The 19,512-nt window shown below is 36.9% G+C and overlaps 2 protein-coding genes and 1 pseudogene across 2 annotated transcripts in view; 1 reads left to right on the forward strand and 2 right to left on the reverse strand.

Annotated features, from left to right (window-relative positions):
* Positions 1-3,048, reverse strand: part of LOC18032626 (chlorophyll a-b binding protein 7, chloroplastic) — a 6,776-nt gene extending 3,728 nt beyond the window's left edge. Inside the window, exons 1-6 of the mRNA XM_006421864.2 lie at positions 2,775-3,048; positions 2,495-2,661; positions 2,112-2,258; positions 1,596-1,728; positions 676-768; positions 4-223 (exon numbers count right to left, since the gene is read on the reverse strand). Of these exons, the coding sequence (XP_006421927.2) occupies positions 4-223; positions 676-768; positions 1,596-1,728; positions 2,112-2,258; positions 2,495-2,661; positions 2,775-2,948 (934 nt within the window). The 5' untranslated portion in view covers positions 2,949-3,048. The remainder of the gene's footprint in view (positions 1-3; positions 224-675; positions 769-1,595; positions 1,729-2,111; positions 2,259-2,494; positions 2,662-2,774) is intronic.
* Positions 3,049-5,565: 2,517 nt separating this feature from the next.
* On the forward strand, positions 5,566-13,276 carry LOC18032967 (annotated as a pseudogene).
* A 1,120-nt stretch (positions 13,277-14,396) lies between these two features.
* On the reverse strand, positions 14,397-16,532 carry LOC18033468. The gene is made up of 3 exons (XM_006421866.2): positions 16,291-16,532; positions 15,225-15,551; positions 14,397-14,957 (listed from the first exon to the last, which is right to left on the reverse strand). Exons 1-3 carry the CDS (start codon positions 16,370-16,372, stop codon positions 14,803-14,805), a joined length of 564 nt encoding a protein of 187 aa, XP_006421929.1. The 5' UTR covers positions 16,373-16,532; the 3' UTR covers positions 14,397-14,802.
* Positions 16,533-19,512: the final 2,980 nt, after the last annotated feature.

Here is a 19,512-nt window from a genome sequence, read left to right on the forward strand (position 1 = left end):
TGCCCGTGAAAGCTGCTGGGATGTAAAAGCCTAACCAGGCAACCATTGCTAAGCGACCATTTTTAATTTCCTTCACTTTTAGTTCCTCAAAGGCTACTGGGTCTTTTGAGAGGTTTAAGGGATCGAAGAGTGCTCCTCCTGGATAATTGATGTCGCCGGGCAAGAAAATTCCCAGAGGCTCGAGAGCTTCAATCCCGCAATATCTGGCATATTCTGGTCCAACCTACAGTATGCACGAGTGACAATAAGTTTTCAATCCAACATTAATTACTCGAAATGCTGCAAATATCGGATCCCATGTCATCATACACATCAAGTTCCAAATGGTACAATTATCAATGCACCTTTGAGGCAAAGAAACGGTATGGTTAGTAAATTTCAACATAGTTGTTCTTGCTTGTTAAGAGGGTGGTAAGCTTTTTTTCTTCAACAAGCAAATGAATTGCATGTTCTCAAGCATCATCAGAAGAAAGTCTAGGCTCTAATGAATAGCCAACTGTTCAATCCTGTAATAATAGTAGCGTAGGGATTAAATGAACTCTGCACACCCTTCCCCAACCCAGAAAATGAAAATGCATTATGAATATGAACAACTATATATAAATAAATCTTGGATTATGAGTGAATAAATACTAGTTATGCAGAAGGGGAGGGTGATGAATTTAGAGTTGTTACCATCAGGAGGGCTTGGCAAATAGCAATGACAATTACTCCTTGGCTTCCAGCTAAATGGAGACCTGGGATACCAAGGTAGTCCAGGGTCTCTCCCTGTGTAAAAATGAAGAGGACTAAGTATTCAGAAATAAAACTTGGCAAGTAATCAAAATCTGAACTTATATGTGGACAGAAGCATAGACAGAATAACATTTGTAAAACAAGACTGCTTACAAAAATCAAGAGGACTACAGGCCTACAGCAGTACATATGCACGGAGGATTACTTAAGAGTGTTCTTGGGAGTACACACTGAACTTTGTGCTGGATTATATAAAAACAATATTTGATTTATTTATCTTATTTATTTTTAGTCATGTGTAAGGGTTCAAAAGTATCAAATCCGCTTACAAGGAGTCGGACATAAACATTTATGCTGGAACTGACCCTCGGTGAGTAAAATAGACTAAATTGTTGGATCAATGATCTGGAATTCAATTTGAGAATGATCTTTAACTTGCCACTTAGGATTTGGCTTATACATGTAAGGTGCTAGGATAGTAATACTGCTAAGGAAATATTCTCATCTGTTCCACTGCACAATGGAGAAAGTAGCTAGAATCAAGTAGCTTGATCCACCGTCTGGAGAAGAGATTCTAATTTGATGGTTCTATTTAGCTAGTACTCATAAGATAATACCAGATGGTGATGTAGGTAAAGATAGCTTGAATAAATTCTATATTTCAGCATCCTGACCATTACGCTTATGCTGGTCTTGCTTTCTTATGTTAAAGGAAAAAAGGCAAGGTCTCAAAGTTAAGCCACTCTATGCTAAGATGCTGAACCATTTAGAGAAACGAAATCCTAGCAAATTAAAATATATTAGAAAGATTTCATGAAGCAGAAAATCCCTGGAATTGAGATAAAAATTAAGATGCACACCTGGAGCTTTGAGTATCCAACACGCCACCAGACAGGCTCAACAAAGTGGAAGGCTCCTACCATATCTAAAACTTCTGGAACTAGAGCACCAAGGGCTCCAAGCATGGCCCAACGAGCATGAAGTATTTCAAAGCTGAAAAATGATGCAGTTCATAATGGTTATTTCACAGTTTCAACTCTGGGAAAATTAGGAGCTCTTCCCTACTACTTAGGATCAAATAGGCATGGCATTCCCAAGTTCATGACTGACTGAGATATGCAATCTAGGAAAGCACTCCTTTGGAAATATTCGTCCTTTTAAACAATTGCAGACTACAAAATGGCATCATTATATTTGGCAATATCATTTTCAAGTTATGTGAATTTGAAATCTTAATCATAGATTCATAGTGGTAAAATTCAAAGATGTCTTTTGCATCCTCATTAATTCTTCAGGACCATAGACACAGCTATTCAATGCAATATCAAATTCCTGACAACAAAAGAAGGTAAAAAGCAGTAGAAGATGCGACGTACTTGAAGTATTTCTGGAAAGCCATAGGATCCTTGCTCAGACCAGCAACATCAAAGCCATAATCCCCAGGTAGCTCTCCGGTAAGATATGAAGGATAGTCATACGGAATGGGACCAAGCCATCGAGGCCTCTCTTCTCCATACCACAAGCTGTAAAGTCAGAGAATTCACCACAATATGAAGCTCGGGGATAAACATGAATAGTAAGTTGCAGCTAAATTATCAAACATTTTATAAATCTGAAAATAAAGACAATTATAATTATGGTCTATACACACATATGCAGGAATTTGCCAGTTTGTGATGACTAAAAGTATTCCAATTTCCTCTGTTTAAAGAACAAAGACATTAAAACAAATGAACTGGGGTTGGCTTAAGGCTTTAACCTTTCATTTCGTGCTTGACGAGCCAAGGCTTTGAACTTGGAAGAGTCTTGGAGAGCAGCTTTCTTGGTCTCCAACATTCTGTTTTGGAGCAATTCTCCGAGAGGGCTATTTGCGATGGCTTTCACAGCCGTGAAGGGTATTGCCGAGAATACTAACACTCCCGCAAGCTGATGAAAATTAAAGTGAACCAAAATTCCAAAATTGAAGTTATACAATTTAATAATCAGGAGAAAGAAAGGAACCTTTAAGTTTAGACTGTTTAGTAGTGTCTATGGTCTACCTCTTGCCACGATGCTTTGCAGACTAAAGAAGACTTGGGTTTAAGGAGAAGATTCTTTCGTGAAGGTTTCAGGGCTAACATCTTCCTGAGCGAGCATCCTCCACTCGAGCTCGAACAACAACTCCATGAAAGCCAATCCTCCGTTGCATGCGCCTGAAATTGAATTAGAGCCATGGCAGCAATTTTCTTTTTTCACTTATCTAAATTAACGGCCTACAACAAGTAACGCCCCTCGTTTTCAGATAGAAATGAGAAAAGGATTTTCTAACCCTTGTTTCCACCAAAATTACAAATTTATACTCCACTCTCTCATTTTATATGCATTTGTCCTAACAAGTGAGAAAAAAGAAAAATAAACTAAAACACAGTATCTTTCCTCGTATCCTCCTCCAAGCAATTACCATCACCAATATTTTATCCATTTCATCTTTCCCACCACTAATTCTTACCCTCCATTATTATTCGGTAATTAATAATATAAAACATAATTATAATCAACTACACTACAGCTAAAGGAAAACTTATAAAACATACATTTTTTTTTTCATTTTAATGTAGTATTTAATGATTTTAAAAAATTTTTAAAAATAATTTAAAAAACAAGTACTATAAAGTCTAGAAAGTGACTACTATCGAGTAATCCAATTTTTTGATATAATTTTATAAAGAGTGGGGTCTTTTACAATCTAAAAATTACTCTAAGCACCCAAATCTTAATAAAAATATGTGTTTGGGGGATTAATAAAGGAATTAAAATAGAGCGTCATGTGTCGATAAATGGACTTTAATGGCTGAGAGATAACTTCGTGAGGTACCTGACCTGCACCGAAAATACTCTCCAAATAAACTGAGACGCGGGGTACGCCCTGACAGAATTAAAGAAAATACCCAAAAAATGGCTGAGAGATAACTTCGTGAGGTACATGACCTGCACCGAGAATACTCTCCAAATAAACTGAGACGCGGGGTATGCCCTGACAGAATTAAAGAAAATACCCAAAAATGACCATTACACGTGCTGTCTCAATCGCCCAAAAGGAATATTTAGTTTGATGAAATCAAATCGAACATATTATGTTAGAAAAAAAGAGACAACTAGATCCAAAATCAACGGCAGCCCCCAAAGGACAGTGGTCCTTAGCTGCCACAACCCTCACTGTGCAGACATCCTCTGCATAAAGAACCTTGGACCACCTGCAGTGTACGCCACAGGCACTAAATGACAGTGCCCGCCAAAAACTATCTCCTTGCTCTCCAAACATATTCCTAATGGCTAGAAAACCGCTATAATGATAAAAGGACGTGAAAATCTCAGCAAAGACAATAAAAAATCTTCAATAAAAACGTACTACATGGTAAGGTACCCACGCTATACTATATAAAGGCCAAAAATGTTTTATCTCTCTCATTACCTTCCACACTTATACTTTCCACGTTTCATCATGAAAGCACACACAAAACCAAGGGACTGAGATTTTCTTCAACCTCCAGCCACCACTTTCTAGGGAGTTTGCAAGCTCTCATCACCCGAAAAAGCTCAAGTAGTTGACTTGAGTGTTGGAGGGTGGTCAGGCCACCGCCAGCTCCACCTCTAACCTCATTTCTTTATTTTGCATATTTAAAGGCATTCCTTCAAGATCTCCAACTCTAATCCAGACCCCATGTCGATGCCTTCTCAATCCTCTTTTTCTTTAATTCCTTTGTAAGCCGCAAATAGCCCAGGCTCTACAATCCAGTGAGGTACCCTAAACCCCATAAAATAAATTTATTGTTTTGGTGAGATTTTACCCATTTGTTCTTTAACCCAAAATCCACTAAAAACAATATGTATTACATAAACACCCATCATATGAATTACTATTAAATATAAAGACAATATATTATAACTTAATCTTATATCATTACTTTGAATACCTATATACCACACTTGTTATTAAATTTATAATTCTCATACTTTAAACCTTAAAAAATTTTATTTTCTACTTTTTTTTGTTTGTTTTGGCGTTGGCCCTTCTTCATCTCTCTGTCTTCTCATTCTCATTCTCCTTTTTTTTTTTTTAAGTATTTGTGGAATATTTTTTATTACTATGTTCTTATTGCAACTTGCTCTGGGTGCAAAATTCAATATTGACGTAAAAAAATAATAATAACTAAAATTATGTTAAATAATTTATTTGCAATTTGACTAAATTATATTATTGTAATTATATGTTAAATCTCTCAAACTTAGTGTGTCAAATAATTTTATTAGGGTTTAAAGTAAATAAATTAAATAATTTTAATAATTTAAGTAAAGATATTTTTAAAATTTTAAAGAGTATGTAAAATAAAATAAAATATTTTTATAATTATTACATAAGTGCGCAGAATAATAAAATGTTTAATGTAATATTTAGCATGGAAATCGTCTAGGCCTTCTATAAAACTACTGCATGCAATTTGCCAACTAAAAAAGCCCACGAACGTGTCCTTCTCCTAGTTATATATGCCTTCCGTCTCAAGTTTTAACTTGATGAACCGCCCTGGTGAAGGCGACTCTACAAGGAGGCGCGAATAAAATTATAAGAACATCGTGAGTATATATTTTATCTTCGCTCTTTTAAGTTTCCGTTCGTTCAATCCAACCAGTTTTAGGGTTTATTTATTCTCTTTTCTGCATTGTTTAGGATTTCCTTTGCAGACACAACCGTAAGTTATTATAAACTGTAATGCAGTGAAGACCGATAAATCAATTGAATGTTTTTTTTTTTTTGGACAGTCATTGGTTTTTTCTCTAAATCTTTTCCATATAATGGAGAAGAATCTCGGTTGTGGTGATGGTGGTGCCGAGGGACACGCCCGGTCCAGACAATAGGATTACAGAGCAAACTCTAGTTTAGTTTTAACAACCGACTCTCGTCCACGTGATACTCACGAGCTGACCGGTGAGCCGGAGTCTCTATGGGGAAAGATTGATCCCAAAAGTTTTGGTGATCGGGTTTACAGAGGAAGGTCCCCTGAGTTGGAGGAGAGATTGAGGAAATCTAAGAAGCGTGACGCGGATGCCGATGATGATGCTGCGGCCCTTGTTCGTCAGAGCAAAAGACGTCGTCTCCGTCTCCATGAAGAGAGTGTACTTTTGGCGGCGTCTGAAGAAGGAACTTATAAGCCCAAAACCAACGAAACCAGGGCGGCTTATAGGGCTATGCTTAGTGTTATTCAACAACAGTTGGGTGGACAGCCACTTAGCATTGTTAGTGCTGCTGCTGATGAGATTTTGGCTGTTCTTAAGGATGATTCTGTTGAAAAACCTGATAAGAAGAAGGACATTGAGAAGTTGTTGAACCCGATTCCCAATCACGTGTTTGATCAGCTTGTTTCTATTGGGAAGCTTATTACAGATTATAACCAAGATGCGGGTTATGGTAGTGCTGAGAATGATACCAGTGAGGTTCTTGATGATGATACGGTTGTGGCTGTTGAGTTTGAAGACAATGGTAATGATGAGGAACAGAGTGATTTGGATATGGTGCCGGAAGATGAAGAAGAAGAGGATGAAGATGTGGTTGAATCCAATGCTTCTGGAGGAGCTATGCAAATGGGTGTTGGGGGTGGGGATGATGATGAGTCACGTGATGCCAATGAGGGCACAGGTCTTAATGTCCAGGATATTGATGCTTATTGGCTTCAGAGGAAAATCTCTCAAGCTTTTGACCAACAGATTGACCCGCAGAGGTGCCAAAAGCTTGCAGAAGAGGTTCTTAAGGTACTTGCTGATGGGGAGGGGGATGACAGGGAACTTGAGAATAAGCTGCTTTATCATTTTCAGTTTGATAAGTTCAGTCCTTTTAAGCTTTTGTTGTCCAACAGGTTCAAGGTTGTATGGTGTACTCGTTTGGCAAGAGCCCAAGACCAAGAGGAGAGAAAGAATATCGAGGAGGAAATGATGGGTTTGGGTCCGGATTTGGCTCCAATATTGGAGCAGTTGCACGCAACAAGGGCTACTGCTAAAGAGAGGCAAAGAACCTGGAAAAGAGTATTAGAGCAGAGGCTCTCAGGCTAAAGGATGAGAGTGCTGCTGCATTGTTGACAGGGATACAAATGCAGAAGATGGTGGTTGGTTTGGCCAGCGTCAGTTGCTCGATCTGGACACCCTTGCTTTTCAACAAGGTGGGCTTTTTATGGCAAATAAAAAGTGTGTTTTTCCTAGTGGGTCTACAACAACAAGATTTACAAGTAAGGGGTATGAAGAAATTCAAGTGCCGGCTATGAAGCCTAAGCCTTTAGATCCCAATGAAAAGTTGATTAAGATATCTGAAATGCCAGAATGGGCACAGCCAGCTTTCAAAGGAATGACAGAGTTGAACAGAGTGCAGAGTAGAGTCTATGAGACCGCTCTCTTTTCAGCCGATAACATTCTGTTGTGTGCGCCCACTGGGGCAGGGAAAACTAATGTTGCAGTGCTTACCATACTTGAACAGTTATCGTTGAACAAGAACAATGATGGTTCATTCAATCGTAGCAATTATAAGATAATCTATGTGGCACCTATGAAAGCTCTTGTCGCTGAAGTTGTAGGCAATTTGTCTAACCGTTTGCAAATATATGATGTTAAGGTAAGGGAGCTGAGTGCAGACCAGACACTCACTCGCCAACAAATTGAAGAAACGCAAATAATTGTGACAACTCCTGAGAAGTGGGATATTATTACAAGGAAATCTGGGGATCGGGTCTACACACAGCTTGTGAAACTGCTGATTATTGATGAAATTCATCTGCTTCATGATAATAGAGGACCTGTGCTTGAAAGTATTGTCGCCAGAACTGTTAGGCAGATTGAAACCACAGAAGAGCATATCCGGTTGGTTGGTTTATCTGCTACCCTTCCTAATTATGAAGATGTGGCACAGTTTTTACGCGTGAATTTGGAGAAAGGGTTATTCCATTTTGACAATAGTTACAGACCTGTCCCTCTTTCTCAACAATAAATTGGGATCCAAGTTAAGAAGCCACTGGAAAGGTTTAAGTTGATGAGTGAGTTATGTTATGAGAAGGTTATGGCTGTTGCTGAAAAGCATCAAGTTGTTATTTTTGTCCACTCGAGGAAGGAGACAGCAAAAACAGCTCGTGCAATACGAGATTCTGCACTTCAGGATGATGCCCTTGGTAGATTCTTAAAGGAAGACAGTGTGAGCTGTGAGATTCTACAAAGTCACACAGATCTGGTCAAGAGCAACGATCTTAAAGATCTTCTGCCATATGGTTTCGCAATTCATCATGCTGGGATGAAAAGGGGTGACCGTCAACTTGTTGAGGATCTTTTTTGTGATGGGCATGTACAGGTATTAGTTTCCACTGCAAATCTTGCTTGGGGCGTGAACTTGCCTGCTCATACAGTGATCATCAAAGGAACCCAGGTTTACAATCCAGAGAAAGGGGCGTGGACGGAGCTTAGTCCTCTGGATATTATGCAGATGCTTGGTCGTGCTGGAAGGCCTCAGTATGATTCATATGGGGAAGGCATCATCATTACTGGTCACTCTGAACTGCAGTACTATCTTTCTTTAATGAATCAGCAGCTCCCTATTGAAAGTCAGTTCGTGTCCAAGCTTGCTGAACTGTTGAATGCAGAAATAGTCCTTGGAACTGTACAAAATGCTAAAGAAGCCTGCAACTGGATTGAATACACTTACTTATATACTCGTATGTTACGAAATCCTGTGCTCTATGGTTTGTCACCTGAGGTTCTCGACATAACACTGGGGGAGAGGATTACTGATTTGGTAAGAGCATCGAATCTTATAATTATATATATGAATTATGTTTATACAGTTATTTTAGTTTCATTGCCTGTTATCCTGCTTTCTTTGATATGTCCTGATGCATGTAATATTATTATTTATTTTCCTGCAATTAATATATTATTGATTTTGTTATTATATTGCAGGTCTTTATTTTTATTTTTATGTATGGTGGGGGTTTGAGGGGGGGTAGGGTTGATGGTGATTAATAATCTAAATTATTTCCCTCTGTTTGATTATCACGGAATAAGTCAACAATTTTTTCTTCTTTTCAATCGTCAGTCAACCTTCATTGATATGGGCAAAGTATTTTGCTGCAGAAATGTGTAAATTTTTTTTTGTAGTATTTGTCATTTGAGGCAATTTTACACTTCTTTCACTGTCTAGTGTTTTCATAGGCACTGTTAGCAGAAAAGGTTATACAAGGATATATAAAAAGTTTGTGACTACGCATGATAGTTGCTAACCTGGATTAACTTAATCATTTGCTTTTATTATTTGTTTGTTGAAGATTCTATTGTTTTGATTGTCTTTAGTTCCAAAAAGGATGTTTCTTTGATTCTTCTCTAGTCTGAAACCTATTATTTGTCTTATGATAGATTCATGTCCATCTTCTAGATTCCTGGAGTGGTTTTGTTTATGTTCATCAGGCCTTGTAATTGTTGATTTATTTGGATCATTCCATTTGATGGAAGTTATGTTTGTGACAATTATTTGATGTTTTTCAGATTCATACGGCTGCCAATGTCTTGGACAGAAATAATTTGGTCAAGTATGGTAGGAAAAGTGGGTATTTCCAAGTTACGGACTTGGGTCGTATTGCCAGCTATTACTACATAACTCATGGGACAATATCCACATATAACAAGCATTTGAAGCCAACAATGGGGGACATAGAGCTTTGTCGGTTGTTCTCGCTCAGCGAAGAATTTAAATATGTGACAGTCAGAGAAGATAAAGATGGAGCTGGCAAAGCTTTTAGATCGTGTTCCGATCCCTGTAAAGGAAAGCCTCGAAGAGCCTAGTGCCAAGATTAATGTTTTGCTGCAGACATATATCTCCCAGCTGAAGCTTGAAGGGCTTTCATTGACTTCTGACATGGTGTTATAACGCAGGTTAGTTTTGCTTTTGTTAGCATGTTCTTTAGTTTCTTTCCTTGTTGCTATTTGTTTTTATTTTTTGGTCCCTTAACTCAATTTTTTCCTATCTTGACCAGAGTGCCGGACGCCTTTCGCGAGCGCTTTTTGAGATTGTCTTGAAACGAGGTTGGTCACAACTAGCTGAGAAAGCATTGAAGTTGAGCAAAATGGTTACCAAGAGGATGTGGAGTGTCCAAACACCTCTCCGCCAGTTCAACGGGATCCCAAATGAAATTTTAATGAAGTTGGAGAAGAAAGATTTTTTCCTGGGAAAGGTACTATGATCTCTCATCACAGGAGCTTGGTGAACTCATTCGTTACCGCAAGATGGGCAGAACTCTTCACAAGTTCGTCCACCAATTCCCAAAACTAATACTTGCAGCACATGTCCAGCCAATTACTCGTACTGTTTTGAGGGTTGAACTTACAAAAACGCCAGACTTTCAGTGGGATGACAAGGTCCATGGATATGTGGAGCTATTTTGGGTAATTGTGGAGGATAATGATGGTGATTATATTCTTCATCACGAATATTTTCTGCTGAAGAAACAGTATACAGAAGAGGACCACTCTCTGAATTTCACCGTGCCTATCTATGAACCATTGCCGCCTCAGTATTTTATCCATGTTGTTTCAGATTAATGGCTTGGGTCACAAACTCTTTTACCAATCTCATTCAGGCACCTTATTTTACCAGAAAAATTTCCACCTCCTACAGAGCTCTTGGACTTGCAACTTCTACCTGTGACAGCATTGCAAAATCCATCATACGAAGCTCTTTATCAGAACTATAAACTTTTTAATCCTATCCAGACTCAGGTTTTTGCTGTGTTGTATAATACGGAAGATAATGTCTTAGTTGCTGCCCTGTCAAGGAAGCTCATGTTTGCAAGATTACCAGCAAAGCAGAGGATAACAGCAGCAGTCACATGCAGTTACGAGTAGATGACATGGCATGCCAGCTGGAGCCTGGTGGCTAGGTAATTAGTTGTGTATATGTTAATTAGCTAAAGCTGTTATAGTTAGTTAATAGAATCAGTTAATTAGTTGCAGCTAATTACATCTATTAGTGCTGAGCTTCAGCTTAGTATAAATAGCAACAGCTTTGTACATATTAATAAGTTTGTGATTAATGAATTTCTGTTTCTAGAAAATATTCAGATCTAGTTCTTATTTTCTCAGCTGCCAAACATTATTCTCGTTCTTCAACTTGCCCCAACAGGGAGTGGAAAGACCATATGTGCAGAGTTTGCCATTTTGAGGAATCATAAAAAGGCATCTGAAACTGGTGTCATGCGTGCTGTGTATATTGCACCCATTGAAGCTCTTGCCAAACAACGTTACTGTGACTGGGAGAGAAAGTTTGGCAAGGAACTTGGAATGTGTGTGGTTGAATTGACTGTGGAAACAGCTATGGACCTGAAACTTCTTGAGAAAGGTCAAATAATTATTAGCACTCCGGAGAAATGGGATGCTTTATCACGCCGCTGGAAGCAGAGGAAATATGTCCAGCAGGTTAGTCTTTTCATCATTGATGAACTGCACTTGATTGGGGGTCAAGGCCGTCCTGTCTTGGAGGTGATTGTTGCTAGGATGAGATATATTGCCAGTCAGGTTGAGAACAAGATCCGTATTGTGGCTTTGTCAACTTCTCTTGCAAATGCCAAGGACCTTGGTGAATGGATTGGGGCTTCCTCTCACGGCGTTTTCAATTTTCCCCCTGGTGTCCGCCCTGTGCCCCTGGAAATACAGATTCAGGGAGTGGATATAACCAATTTTGAAGCAAGGATGAAAGCTATGACAAAACCCACATACACTGCAATCATGCAACATGCCAAGAATGAAAAGCCCGCTCTTGTATTTGTCCCATCAAGAAAGTATGCTAGACTCACAGCTGTTGATCTGATGATATATTCATGTAAGGACAGTGATCAGAAATCAGCCTTTCTATTGTGTTCAGCTAAAGAGGTGGAGCCACATGTGTCTATCATCCAGGAGGAGATGTTGAGAGCCACTTTACGTCTTGGAGTGGGCTACTTGCATGAGGGTTTAAATAAATCAGATCAAGAGGTTGTATCAACTCTGTTTGAAGCTGGCAAGATTAAGGTTTGTGTTATGAGTAGTTCAATGTGTTGGGAAGTCCCATTGACAGCTCATTTGGCGGTTGTCATGGGAACACGGTATTTTGATGGGCAGGAAAATGCTCATATTGACTACCCTGTTACAGATGATGGGTCACGCTGGTCGACCTCTACTTGATAATTCTGAGAAATGTGTCATCCTCTGCCATGCTCCTCATAAAGAATACTACAAGAAGTTTCTGTACGAAGCTTTTCCAGTGGAAAGTCATTTGCACCATTTCCTGCATGATAATTTTAATGCAGAAATTGTGGCAGGAGTTATTGAAAACAAGCAAGATGCTGTGGACTATCTTACTTGGACGTTCAGGCTCACTCAAAATCCAAATTATTACAACCTCCAAGGTGTAAGTCACAGGCATCTCTCTGATCACCTCTCGGAGCTCGTTGAGAACACAATAAGTGATTTGGAAGCAACCAGGTCTATCATTATGGAAGACGATATGGACCTTTGTCCTTCGAATTACGGCATGATTGCTTCTTACTACTATATCAGTTATAAGACTATTGAATGTTTCAGTTCTTCTCTGACTTCCAAGACAAAGATGAAGGGTCTTCTGGAGGTTCTTGCTTCGGCATCAGAGTATGCACAACTGCCTATACGACCAGGTGAGGAAGAACTGGTTCGTAGGCTAATTAATCATCAGAGGTTCTCATTTGCGAATCCCAAATGCACGGACCCACATGTCAAGGCAAATGCTCTTCTTCAAGCTCACTTCTCTGCGCGGCATGTGGAGGGTAACCTCAAATTGGACCAGGAAAAGGTTCTCCTTTCTGCTAGTAGGTTGCTTCAGGCGATGGTTGATGTAATTTCAAGTAATGGTTGGTTGAGCCTTGCACTTCTAGCAATGGAAGTGAGTCAAATGGTGACACAAGGCATGTGGGAACATGATTCCATGCTTCTGCAGCTCCCACATTTCACAAAAGATTTGGCCAAGAGATGCCAAGAGAACCCTGGTAGAAGTATTGAGACGGTGTTTGATTTGCTGGAAATGGAGGATGATGAGAGGCGTGAACTTTTGCAAATGTCGGATGTACAGTTGCTTGATATTGCCAGGTTTTGCAACCGTTTTCCCAACATTGACATGTCGTACAAGGTGCAGGACAGTGAAAATGTAAGGGCTGGTGGGGAAGACACCACGTTGCAGGTGGTTCTTGAGCGGGATCTAGGAGGAAGGACAGAGTTGGGACCCGTTTATTCCAACAGATATCCTAAAGCCAAAGAGGAAGGCTGGTGGCTTGTTGTAGATGATGCAAAGACTAACCAATTGCTTGCCATCAAGAGGGTGTCTCTCCAAAGAAAGTCCAGGGCAAAGCTTGATTTTGCTGCTCCTGTAGAAGGTGGGAAAAAGAGATACACGCTCGATTTCATGTGCGATTCATATATGGGCTGTGACCAGGAATATAGCTTTACTGTTGATGTCAAAGAAGCAGGTGAAGAGTAAAGAAAAGCTTGTCCACCTTTACTACGGAGTCTGCAATTTAATTGCAGAAGACAAAGCACGTTTGTCATTATTATCTTTGTTAGTTTTATTAACTCTTAAGCAGCAAATTAGTCCTTGCTTAAAAGCTCAAATGTCCTGGTATTGTTCTCTGTAGTCCCTTAAGTGATGCAAGTGCAATGCTCTGCTATTAGAGTTAACGGGCTTCATTTTGTATTAAATTTTGTATTAAGAAGCAATGCACAAGACAAGAGCAATGGCTTGAATAGGATGTAATAAACTATCACGGAAGCATCGATGATAGGGGCCTCCACTGGAACTTGTGCTTCAATTTCATTACATCCCCAGTTGCAGAATTTAATACAAATTACATTTATTTCTTTTATAACTTTTAATCGGGTTTCTGCTTGCTCTCGTGCTTTTGAAAACAATTATTTATATTTATAAAGCGAGAATTACTCAATTTCTAACAAATTTAAAGATTAGACTTCCGATAAAAATTAGTTTACATGACTCATGAACGATCAGAAGATATATATGTGTGTGTGTATTTTGTATAATTGCTTTTCGAAGAATTTGCTCACCTCCTTTTGAAGAATGGTTTATTATAGGTAGATTCCATTAGTTCATGAATAAGCGAAAAATTCTTCATTTTTATTAAATTTTATGAAACCTTTGGGGAGGACTTTATTGGTTTTCTTTTGTAGTGTAGTATACTCTGTATCTCATATGCCTAATTACAGTTATTGAGATAGAAATGGTCTGCAGTGTCAAGTTCATTTTTATTTCAGTAACTATTTTTAGGAAAGGAATGGTAGATATTATAATATCTAAATCCCTAATTGAATCCCAACTGATGTGGCATTATTCCATTTGATAGTAGTTTAGTGATTTTATAAACTTGAAATTTATCATTTAATAAATGAGTAACACATAGTATTGAGACTCAAAATGGAACTCAAATAGTGAGATCTCTAACATTATTGTTTTCATGATCATCCAATAACCCTCTTGATTGGAGAGCTATTTATTTTTATTTTAAAAAAAAAATATTTGTTAGTAGATTCAGATGGTTTTAGGAGTCAAAACTTTCAATATACGGGTTTGAGTCGTACTCCAAAACTTCAGTTTATATTGGCCATGATCATTGAACATTAAAATGGAATACATTCATCATAATAAGAACTTTAGTACTATCATTAATCACTTTAAATTTGCAAACCTTCTACAACAAAAAGAACGAAAGGTATAAATCCATACGCCATCATACAATCTTCTAAAACCATGTATATATGAGTTAGCTAGCCGAAAGGCAGCATCATATGAGCAAAATCTCATTGAATTCTCATGTCTCTTCAGCATATGCTCCGACCAGCTCCTCAATTCACCACCCTCCTGCACACAATCACTATGCACACACCATAGTGATTGTGTGCACTCAAGCTTTCACGTGCATCTAAAAACCTTGGTGCACTTTATTTATTCTAACAACTACATCTTTTAAAATTATAATAATATATAGAAGCAAATTAGTACGGTGCCATTGGAGGAGCTGACAGTGGAGCTGCCAAGTAAGCCACAGACTTGAGCGGTGCCGGTGCCACATAACCGGAACTTTTGATCTCAGACATTCTCCTCCGTGCACCTTTCCCTTGTGCTTCGCATAATTTAGGAAGAAACACACCTGAAAAAGTAATTCCACCAAAAGAAAAAAAGAAAAATTAAACTCATGTTTTTTGTGCATGCACGTAAAGTACTAAGATTTTGGTTCGATACGGTGACAACGGAAATATATAAAGAACTTACACTTGACGGAGGCTTAAAAATAAAATTTTGCATAAGAATAACTTTTTTTTTGGGTTGATAGTGACAGATTCCAGGCCTCAATTACACAGTTCTGCCCCTACGTGAGATGTAAAATGATGTTTAAAAAAATGCACGTTATTAGTACCTTCACCGGCGGCGAGGTTGAAGTAAAGATCGACGATGTTGGGGCAGCTGCCGTAGCAGGGAGAAGAGCAAAGCTTTTGAGTGAAGCCAGACTCGAGGAGAGAGTCGGATGAGATGCCGAGGGATTTTCGGTCAAGGCCGCAGGACTTGATGCACTGATCGGTTTCAATCCAATTGTTTAATTTTTCGGCCTCAATTTCGGAGGTTTTGCATGTGTACGTTTCCTGTCCGCTCCTCTTGACTTGCTTCTCCAGCACGCACCGCTTTCCTGACGCTGATACCGCAAACGCACATGCGTTTTGGTCAAGGCTCTCGCATGTTACTTCTCCTGAGAAGAGTCAATTTAATTGGGTCATTCCCCATAAATATGTAACGGAAAGCGCTAATGTAACTTACTAACAATGGTCAAAACTAAATAAATTTTTACGGCTTATTTGACTTTGAATGTGTAAAATTATCATGATTACTAACTAAACATTCAGTTGAGTGGTGTTAGGTAGAGAATTAAGTGATGTGGAAACTCCGACGAATTGGTCAATGACCAAGAATGAATTTAAATTCAACTCCTTTCTCTCTCTCTCTCTCTCTTTGATACCTTTGTCTGTAAATTGAAGGTTTTTTTTTTTTTAAAGTTTCGTTAACTTCAATTTGATGTGTCAAATAATTATTTTTAAATATTACTACTGACGGGTGGTAAAACAATAATATTGGAGTCCCCTAGTTGTAATCAGTAAAATAATATAACTCCTAAAAAAAAAACTCTGATCCATTGTAATAATAAAAATGGAATTAATATTTCTATACTAAGAACTGGAACAAATGTATATATAGAAAAGATATGAACAAATTAGTTATATGTATTATATATGGAAACATTTCTAGTATTATCTATTTAATTATGTTATGTTATTGGTAGTTTAGCAAATTTTAAATTACCTACTGGTATGTGGTACGAACAAGATTTATGAACCTTATATAGAATGACCAGCTAACTAGCTAGCAAGCCAGCAAAGTATTTGATTGAATATGATGAAAAACAAAATAGAAGTATCTTTTCCTTAACTTACCAAGAGTAGCTTGCACACAGAAAGCAATTGCAAGAGCCACCACTGCAAAGATCTTCAAGCCAGAATCAGAAGCCATGGCCATGTTTAATTAATTCTGTTACAAGAATTAAAATAAAAAAATGATGGTGGCAAATTGGCTAAAGCTAACTGTGCGCTGTGGTGGCTTCACTTACAAATGAATGTGTTGTGAGGATTCTGTAGACAGGGAGGGCAATTTATAGCATTTTGCAATCACTACTGTAGGTTGCTAAAGTCGACGGCGAAATAGAAGACTTTGTGCAACGTGTGCCAATTAATTAAAGCCCTACTTTCAGTTGGGTTGTAGTGATGGTCCGGTGACTTGAGTCCACAGTTTTGACAATCTGAGTATATGTTCAGGCATAATATTTTGAATTAAGTGCTAATTTAGCTTCTGTATTTTTTAAAATATATCAATACACTTTATTGTTAAATATATGATACTTTCACCCTTATTTTTTCTTTGTCATTACAACAATAATACCTGTGCTACAATCTTGAGAGCATTAATTAATTTATCTATAAAAAATTAACCAATAATATCAATTTAAAGAACTAATATTTTTCATTTCCATACAATAATTTTCTAATAACTGTTTAAAAATAAATCAATACCAGCTAAGCTAACATAAAGCTATGTTTACTATCTTGTTGTGTTGTTAATAATTATTTATAATAAATTTAAATTACCAAATTAATCTTAAAAGTAAAACTAACTAAAACATTACTTTAATTTTTATTTAATTTTAGTGTTAATTTGATAAATTGATTTTTTTTTTTAATGATTGTTACCAATAATTTTTGTAAGGCCATTACCGTGAAAGCAAAGAAAAATAAGAATAAAAGTACCACACATCTAATAGTACGAGTGTCTTAAGATATTTCTTAAAATATTAAGAACTAAATAAATATTTAAATTAAAATATTAGAACTAAACGAGTATTTATTCGTTTTAACCCCACCGTATGTGCTTGCTTGATTTCTGGGTAGGTTTATTAATTTTGTTCACAAAAGAAGTTATGTGCTCACTAGTCAAAAGACTCTGCCGCTATCAGCGGCGAATATGCGTACGTTTCTAGTTGCTAGACAGTGCACATGACATTTGAGAAAGCATGCAAAACTAGCTATCATTGCTCGCCTAATCTGAAATTTAATTTGATCGTGGGTGTGGTTACGGACACAATAACGATAACGTAAACTTCGGCATTTTTTATTTGAAGATATGAAAGAAAAGAAAAGGAGAGCAAAGGATAAAAGGGAAAGAAATAAAAAAAAATTGAATTCTATATCAAATTAAATAATAAAATTAAGATTGATTATTTTTTCTCTTATTTTTTCTCTTATTTTCTTTCTCCTCTTTCCTTTCTTTTATTCTTTTTTTTTTTCGTATTTCTTCTAACCAAACACAAGTATATATAATTGAAGTTTTTTTATGGGATATTTGTGGAAGGTGACTATTTCTCTCTAAATTTTTTGTTTATGTCTCAAACTCATAATAATACATTATGTAAATTATCGTAGAATTTGGAGTGTCAGCAACTAAAACTTAGATAATGGGAAGCTTTATACCTAAGATTTTTATTTTTAATAGTCCGTTTGAGAGTGTGGTGAGTTACTAAGGTGTTTGGTAACACTTGTAATTGGGCTTTAACAATTTAGCAAAATTTTTTTCCTAACTTCTATTGCACAGCTGTAGCTTTTACTCTACAACAGCTGCAGTTTAAAAGTTAAAACACCTCACTCTCAAACATACTCTAAATTTTCGATGTAGCAATATTAATGAACTTTATTAAATATTGTCATAATGACGTGAGTATTTATAATCAAATGGCTATACGTTGGAAGTTCGAGACCAACTTTGATTTCAATAAGTCTTGGATCCGACAATATTAACGAACTTTTAAAGACTAACTCACGAATAAATAAATAATTTTCCATAAACATACATGCCTATGAACCGGCCTTAATTTCGTTAAGTACGGCACATGCTTGCTCTATATTGAATGCGGCACCATTGAAAGCATGACAAATGTCTCCATGCTAGTTATTACATGTTACGCATGCTTCTCTCATTGTTTTGATTTTTCTTCCCTATCATGCCGGTAATTAAGGTCCATGGCTCACACTTTCGATTTCCTGAGCACTGATTTTTGTCCCTGATTGATCTTTCAATTCAATGAGAAGCAAATGACCTTGAAATGGACAAAGTTTCCCTGTTTGTTCAGGGCCCTGCAGATTCATGGAATTGCTGAGGAAACTCTTGAGTCTGAGATATCAAGTCACTGCACCAATGGCCTTTTATCACGTGGTCAATAGGTGCGTGTTTTGAACTTTGAACAGAACTCCGGTGGGTGAGAGTTCAATTCAATAGGATGTCGTGACAATAACTTGCAATTTTGTTCTGGTAAAAGTTCAAGTCAAGAGAAGAACTTTGGTCTAACTTCCCTAATCCTCTAGGAATTTATGTGCGATATTCTAGTACAATGACACTTAATTAGGCCTTTAATTTTGTTTTTATAATATCTCATTACATCATTAAGGTAGCGTTTATTTTTTTGTCTGAAATCTAAACAGATCTTAATTTTTTTAAAATCTGAATGGGTCTGATTATGAAAATATGAATGACATGTTTGTTTTTCTTTTTTAAATATCTGAATATAAGTGGCATCTTGTTTGTTTTTACAATTAAAAAAATCTTAAAATTATTTGACATTTATGTCCTTGTAAATTAAAACAAAAAAAAGATAATTAGATTTTATAGTTTAGGAAATAAATTATTTTACAAAGATATTTTTAAAATATAATATTTACTTGTCATTCAGACATTTTTTCATTCAGATAAAAGTCACAAAAATTTATTTTTTTTATTTAAATGTAAATGTCTGAAAATCAGACATAAGTTTCAAAAAACAAACAAACATATTTTAGAAAATGTTTGAAATTAATAAAATTTCAAACTTCAGACATTTAACAAACAACCTCTAAACATTATAATTTTTACATTTCATAATAGTCCATTACATACTTTTTGACAGATATAAAACATTAAATCAATAATAATATGTGTGTGTAATAGTAAAAGAAATTAATTTAATTAATAGCAAGGATGTAACGACGTATTAAAACTACTTTATTAGAGAGCTAAGAGTCATTAGCTCCACAATTAATCACTAAAACTTGGACTAAGATATTGCGTGTTGTGTG

Source organism: Citrus clementina, unplaced genomic scaffold, assembly GCF_000493195.1.
Source record: "Citrus clementina cultivar Clemenules unplaced genomic scaffold, Citrus_clementina_v1.0 scaffold_9, whole genome shotgun sequence".
In the NCBI taxonomy this organism is placed as follows: domain Eukaryota; kingdom Viridiplantae; phylum Streptophyta; class Magnoliopsida; order Sapindales; family Rutaceae; genus Citrus; species Citrus x clementina.

What these genes read in the sequence shown, in the direction of transcription:
- LOC18033468 (XM_006421866.2), bottom strand. Translation starts at nt 16,372, where the DNA reads ATGGCCATGGCTTCTGATTCTGGCTTGAAGATCTTTGCAGTGGTGGCT. An exon ending in CTGTGTGCAAGCTACTCTTG is followed by an intron (nt 15,552 to 16,290) that starts GTAAGTTAAGGA and finishes GACTCTTCTCAG; the next exon opens with GAGAAGTAACATGCGAGAGC. An exon ending in CAACCTCGCCGCCGGTGAAG is followed by an intron (nt 14,958 to 15,224) that starts GTACTAATAACG and finishes TTACTTTTTCAG; the next exon opens with GTGTGTTTCTTCCTAAATTA.